Genomic DNA, 7,346 nt, shown 5'->3' with positions numbered 1-7,346 from the left:
TGTCTTAGGTCCGCTTTTGAAAAAGGAAAGAAAAAAGAAAGGATTTTATAGAATTACAGTTGAGCTATTGTTCGTAATTCATGCATTTTGACCCATATTTAAGAAATCATTTCCTCCCACATTTTCATTCCAAAGAAAGCCACTTTGCAGTAACTTCGAGTTCCATACATTTTGATTATATTGTTATATAGGTTTCTAAATTCTATATTTTGGATTTACGATTGGTTATAATAATACTTCAGAAAATTTTGTCACTTGGAAAAAAAAATCCTTTTGGGAAAAAAGTTACTTGCTAACGGCGATTTCGATTAATGATATTATTACTTGTTAAAATTGTCGAATGTTTTCTATATTACTATTTATATAACACGTTTCGGATTTGTTATAATAAAATTTTCCATTTTGTTAGAAAACTTTTTACATTTTCAAGTAGTTGTAGACATATTCCTGATTATCTTAATAGTGATATTTTTTGCATACAGTATAAGCCTTTTCCAGTATTGAACCTCACTCTTCACGTCGTCATTATTCTCAGCCGTGGGGGAGTGGAATTCTCCTTTCTCTCTCCTTTTAAAATTCTTGTATTCTAAAGGGGGAAGTGAGGTGACGTCCGTTCTCGCAGGACTGTGGGTAGTGGGGGCTATTTAAAGATTATATGTGTATCGTTCATCCGTTACATATATAATTTTTAAATAAAAATTAAATTTTATACACTGCCCTGGAAAGGCAAATTTATGCTGGCTTCGAGGTCCGGTTCGGGGAGGTCCAGCAAAAGTGTTCCCCTTTATATTCTAAAATTTATGTGTATTTCTTTGGTCAAATTAAGCTCTAAATTAAATAACATATTTTCATTATACTATGCCTTTCTTGTTGAGTTAATATAAATGTTGTATATGAATGTTAACGTAAAATACTTAATACAGTGTTGCCGGTTTAGTAGGTCATTGTGTAATAAGCAGATAATTATTGATAAGGTTGTAAAATTAATAGTAATTATCCTTTTGGTTTCTTTGAGCTTAATATTTTGTGGTGTGCTTGTAAGGATGGCACAGTCAAAGGAGACGCATTTAAAGTCTAGATTTTCGGATTCTTCAAGTTCTAGTGGGGATGAATTTCTTGGATATTCTTATGAATTTAGTAATCCTATGTTTGATCATTTAAGGCCTTCAGCCCATATTCAAGTGAATCCTCACGAACCTTTACTAGGTGGTCAAAGTAGACCATTTCAGGATCAAAATTATAACGTGGATCCACAAAGTAATGTGGGACACAGTACACGGTTTGCGAATTCCTCGCCTAATTTAAGAGCAGGAGGGAGTCAGAGCTTTCAAAATAAATATAGAGACCGACCATTTAATATGGCAGCTTCATTAAATTTAAATTTTGAGAAAGTTGCTTCGGAAGGAATCTATAAATCTTTGTTGCATGATATTAATAGTCTACCTATAATAGATGGTACCAATACTGAGTCTACATTTCAGTTTTTTATTAAAACTTGATAGTATTGTCAGAGGTAAGGGTTTGCCTTTAGATCTTGTGTTGGTAGCTTGTCTTTCTCGTACAAAAGGAGAAATGCAAGAAGTTATACAATCGTTTATTGGGGACGCTTCCCCTTGGCAAACAGTTTGTAGACATTTAGTGGTGCGATTTATTTCCACTATTGGTAGAACACAATTCATGCGACTATTTTTCTACGTTCCCATGCGGGAGGAGCAATCATTATATGAGTTCGTAGATAATAAATTATCGATTATTCACGTACTTGATATGTCCTTTGATGAAGCCACCATTTGTAGTTTAATTACTAATATGGTAACGCCTTCTGCCCATCAATTTCTTGCTGAAAGAGGTATGCCTATCGATTTAAATCAATTGTATTTAGCTGCAGAACACTATGACGCCTTGCATAGATATAGGAAAGATTATTATCGATTACGTAATCAAGGTAGTAGCGTACGGGACTTGGTACCACCCCGTAAATCATCTTCCTTTATCGGAGCGAAGAACACAAAACAGCAAGTAGTGTTGCAATCTCGTAAACCAAGAAATTTACATAAAACTTTAGTTTCTCCAGCTATGTATTCTTTACCATCTAACTATGAAAATCTTGATAAGGCGGAATTTTCTCATAACCATAATTTAGAATCTCAGTACTTAACTCAAAATAACTCAGATGTAAATCAAAATGATAGTGAATTGAAAAAACTGTTAGCGATTTCTGTTTATATTGCGGGTATGCGTTTTAAGTGCTTAATTGATACTGGGAGTACGAACTCTTATTTGGCTCGACATCTTTATGATGAACTTAGAAAAAAATGTAAAATAAAGGCAGAAAAGGTGAATGTTCAGACTATCGGCTTAGGAAATGTACAAGTTACAGTGGATATGAGAGTAAGACTATATTTTAAAATTGGAAGACATCAATTTAGTGAAATTTTCTTCATTGTGGACTCTAATGAGTTTGATCTTCTGCTTGGAAATGACTTTCATACAAAATACGACGCCATAATAGACATTGCTGGTAATTTATATAATATAAAAGCTCGGAAGTTAGTAGTTCCTATGATCCGAGCTGATGAACTTTTGTGTGCCCAGACTTCTCTCGCTTCTGCATATACTTCTAGGAATGGGGTGAGTGGAAAGCAGCCGCCATGCGACCTTGGTTGTCCGAAAGCTACACCTCAACCTAGATCTTTTGGTAATTCTCATCAGATTTTGACTCCATCGACATCAGTAACCAGAGACAGCGGAGTTAATACCACGTTTGACCCAGGAGTGGAATTCGTTTTTGATCAGTCCATATTGCATCCACCGGAGACTAAACCGGAGGAATCTCAAGGTAATTATACGGTTCCTGATCAATTATTACTATGTGATTCTAATTTACAGGAATATGTTAATAACTTGTTAACTTCATATTCTGATGTTATTGGAAACAAAATTGGTAGAGTAAAAAATTTCACTTACAAAATTGAACTTGCCGATAAAACTCCCATTCGATTGCAACCTTATCAGCTTCCAACGCATAAGCAAAAGGAATTAGATTCTTTTATTGCCCAGCTTTTAAAAGACGATATTATAGAGGAAGTAGATTATTCTCCGTACACATCACCCTGCTTTCTAGTAACAAATTCAGATGGAAGCAGGCGGCTTGTAATTTCATACGGAGAGGTGAACAAAAAGGTTATGGTAAACAGCTATCCTTCTCCTAACATGGAGAATGTAATATCTAGTATCTCGGACAATAATATCTTTTCAAAACTTGATTGTAAATCCTGTTTTCATCAAATTCCTCTGTCTGAAGAGAGTAGAAATATTACTGCTTTTGTGACAAAAAATAAAATCTATCGATATAAATCGGTACCAATGGGATTAGTGTTATCACCTTTTGTTTTAAGTAATTTGATGTCAAAAGTCTTTGAAGGGTTAATTGGTAAGAATTTAGAGATATATTTTGATGACATAATTATATTTAGCAAAGATATTGAGAGTCATAAAGCTCTATTAGAGGAGGTATTATCTCGACTAAGAAATTGGGGAATTACTATATCAGAAAAGAAGTCCTGTCTATTTCAAACTAGTATTAAATATTTAGGGTTTCGTTTTGAAAATGGCAACATGTCAATAGACCCTGAGAGAATTAAAGCTATCCAGGAGATACCAAAACCAAAGAACAGAAAAGGAGTGAACAGAATATGTTCATTTTTCTCGTTCTATTCAAAATTTATTTATGGGTATTCAGAGTTAATTGTTCCCCTTCAAGAATTAAGATCTGTAAAAAAGCCTTTTAAATGGACTAAAGTTCATGATGAAGCCCTACAAAAATTAAAAGATGCCTTTTGTAGTCAGGTCATTTTGAAAGTCCCAGATATGAATTCCAACTTCGTAATACATTGTGATAGCTCTTTGCGTCATTTTTCTGGGGTTCTCAGCCAATATGATTCGAAAGGGAATCTTAGACCTGTATCTATGTTTAGTCGGGCAATTCCACAATCTGATTGGAGTAAAAATATATACGAATTAGAACTTAAGGCTCTTTCTTTATCTTTGGAAAAATTTGAGTATTACTTGGCAAATCCCTTTGTAGTATATACTGATAGTAAGAGTTTAACTTGGTTACTTAATAACCATAAAAGACAAAGGAGATATGGAACTATGTTAGAGAAAATCTCGAGGTTTAAATTTCGTATAGTCCATGTAAGATCAAAAATAAATAGTATAGCCGATTTCCTTTCAAGGGTTGGAAACCATCTAGAATTCTATACAAAAGACGATAATACAATGGAAGTCGTAAAAGATCATAATAAAACAGTAAATCTGTCTTTCATTAATTTTTGGCAAAATCCTGTGTTTAATGTGCCTCTTACAGATCACCAGAGGAAGGATCCTGAATTAAGAGAGATTATCAATAGGTTAGAGCGAAAGGAAGAAGTTCCTCCGTATGTATTAAGAAATAAGATCTTGTTTAAAAAGACAAACGGTAAAGGGAATAATGGATTTAGAATTGTAATACCTAATTCTTTAATTCAGTCGATTATTGAGTATTCTCATTGTCCAATGATTCATGGTGGGCATATGGGATATCGAAAAACCATTGCTAAGGTCGCTGAAAAGTATACCTGGCCTACTTTATATTCTGACATTAAGAATTTTATACAATCTTGTCATTTGTGCCAAACCTGTAAAGATTCCAATCGAAAACCTATGGGTCAATATTTTACAAAAAAGGTACTGCACCCAAATTATACTTGGTTTATTGATATTGCGGGGAAATTGCCTAGTAGTTCTGGATTTGAATATATTTTAATTGTCACTGACGCCTATAGTCGCTTTGTCTTTTTAGAACCTTTAAGACGATTAACCTCAAAAATCATCTGCAATAAGTTACAGGAATTATTTCTTCGATACGGCTTTCCTGGTAAAGTCCTAAGTGATGGCGCTTCTTATTTCGTGAGTGATTACTTCTTGAAATTCTTGTATAGCTATGGTATACAGAGTGTAAAATTCTCCCCATATAACCCACAATCGAACAGAGCCGAACGCACGGTGAGATCGGTTAAAAATTTAATTCGTATTTATGTTGAAAAGTCTCAACAGAATTGGGCCCAATTACTATCTAAAATTGCTTTTACTATTAACATAAGTATGAATGAAACTACTGGGACTAGTCCATGTGAACTTTATATGGGACGGAAATTTTACCATCCATTAGATGTTAAATGGTTGATGGATTTAGATCTTTTAGACGATGACCAGGATAAAGAGCAAAAATTAGTTAATATAAATAATAACATTGAACGCGCTTGGAAACATAGTGCGAAAGTATATAGTCAAAAACATAATCCTGTTAATTTAAATATTGATGATTTAGTATTGGTTAAAAGGTTCATGAAAATTTCAGCAGAGAAACATTTCAATCCAAAAATCGCCCCTCAGTGGGAAGGCCCATACCGCCTTATTTCTAAACCTACACCAAATACAGTTTGGCTAGAAAATATTGAAAGACCATATGTTCATATAAAACGCCATGTTCGTTTTTGTAAGAAATATTTTCCACCGAGACAAGTTAATCAATCTAACCCATAAGGTAACAAAAACAAAAAAAATGATGATTTGATGTGAGATTTGAGGTTAACTAAATTATTAATATTGTACTTATATATATATATATATTTATATATTTTAGGATGTTTGTTCGAACAAATTTTGTGTGTTGTATATATTTCTTTTATTCCTGCAGGAATGCCTCGTCCGAGAAAGTGAGAGGTCAACCCTTTTCATTTTGTAAATACCTCATCATCATCCTTTGTGTATATTGTGTAAGGAATTGGAAAAATTACTGTAGAAGTTTGTAAAGAAGGCGTTAGCATTTGAATATTTATGGAAGATTTGGTAATGTATTGAAATTATTTTATTATTCAACTTGGGATTTGTTATGGTTAGGAATTTTTTTTGACCGACCCTCGGATATTATGTAACCCACCCAAGTTTCATAATAAAATGAAATTTTGTAAAAGGAAAATTTTTGTGAGATGAAACTCCAGTTTACTGTTAAGTTGGTTCTTTTCTTGGAGTTGGAAGCACTGCTTAACCTTCGGTTAGATTGCGTGAGTCGTCGATCGGGATGACGTCACGTTGCAGCCGAGGTTCTGGCTTTAAGACTGAAGCGCTTCGCAGTGTATAAAATGAGGTAAGAGTGATAGGTCCTCTGAATGAAAGAATGGGTCATTAAATTAATATTCTTTCCGTATAATCGTATAGTTTAGTTAACTTCTTTTGAAATCTATAACAATTCCTGACTATGGTTATTATTTAGAAGCATTATTATTATTCAATATATTTTGGAAGCACATATTTCTAAAAATATTGCGAAAGGAAAAGTAAGAAAGAAAAAATAGTTAATTGAATAGTTCATGTTATTGGTTTTGTGTAGGCAGAATTATGCCTTGAGTTAAAACATGTTGATTCTTGTTTTCCTTGTTAAAACTAAAGTAAAGTCGCTAGTCAGGAAGTTTAATATATTGAAATTACGGAAAATATTAAGGCTAGTGGAGACTTCAAATGAATGATTTATGTCTTAGGTCCGCTTTTGAAAAAGGAAAGAAAAAAGAAAGGATTTTATAGAATTACAGTTGAGCTATTGTTCGTAATTCATGCATTTTGACCCATATTTAAGAAATCATTTCCTCCCACATTTTCATTCCAAAGAAAGCCACTTTACAGTAACTTCGAGTTCCATACATTTTGATTATATTGTTATATAGGTTTCTAAATTCTATATTTTGGATTTACGATTGGTTATAATAATACTTCAGAAAATTTTGTCACTTGGAAAAAAAAATCCTTTTGGGAAAAAAGTTACTTGCTAACGGCGATTTCGATTAATGATATTATTACTTGTTAAAATTGTTGAATGTTTTCTATATTACTATTTATATAACACGTTTCGGATTTGTTATAATAAAATTTTCCATTTTGTTAGAAAACTTTTTACATTTTCAAGTAGTTGTAGACATATTCCTGATTATCTTAATAGTGATATTTTTTGCATACAGTATAAGCCTTTTCCAGTATTGAACCTCACTCTTCACGTCGTCATTATTCTCAGCCGTGGGGGAGTGGAATTCTCCTTTCTCTCTCCTTTTAAAATTCTTGTATTCTAAAGGGGGAAGTGAGGTGACGTCCGTTCTCGCAGGACTGTGGGTAGTGGGGGCTATTTAAAGATTATATGTGTATCGTTCATCCGTTACAGACTACAATTCAGTTTGAGTGGAAAAACCATTCGGAAGGACCTCCGTCAATTTGGAAAACGCTGCAAGTTGATTCGATGAGTCCCACATGATTTC

General features: G+C 33.3%; 1 protein-coding gene across 1 annotated transcript; it reads left to right on the top strand.

Annotated features, from left to right (window-relative positions):
• Positions 1-1,043: 1,043 nt before the first annotated feature.
• LOC145675888 (uncharacterized) lies at positions 1,044-6,372 on the top strand. The gene is made up of 3 exons (XM_081746682.1): positions 1,044-1,257; positions 2,543-2,839; positions 5,741-6,372. The coding sequence occupies exons 1-3, from the start codon at positions 1,044-1,046 to the stop codon at positions 5,761-5,763; spliced, it is 534 nt and encodes a 177-aa protein (XP_081602808.1). The 3' UTR covers positions 5,764-6,372.
• Positions 6,373-7,346: the final 974 nt, after the last annotated feature.

Source organism: Thermobia domestica, chromosome 18 (genome assembly GCF_964235325.1).
Source record: "Thermobia domestica chromosome 18, izTheDome1.hap1.1, whole genome shotgun sequence".
NCBI lineage: Eukaryota > Metazoa > Arthropoda > Insecta > Zygentoma > Lepismatidae > Thermobia > Thermobia domestica.
Note: the sequence above shows the minus strand (reverse complement) of the source record. Positions and strands in the feature narration are given on the sequence as shown.

What these genes read in the sequence shown, in the direction of transcription:
- LOC145675888 (XM_081746682.1), top strand. Translation starts at nt 1,044, where the DNA reads ATGGCACAGTCAAAGGAGACGCATTTAAAGTCTAGATTTTCGGATTCT. An exon ending in TTATAACGTGGATCCACAAA is followed by an intron (nt 1,258 to 2,542) that starts GTAATGTGGGAC and finishes ATAATATAAAAG; the next exon opens with CTCGGAAGTTAGTAGTTCCT. An exon ending in TAAACCGGAGGAATCTCAAG is followed by an intron (nt 2,840 to 5,740) that starts GTAATTATACGG and finishes TTATTCCTGCAG; the next exon opens with GAATGCCTCGTCCGAGAAAG.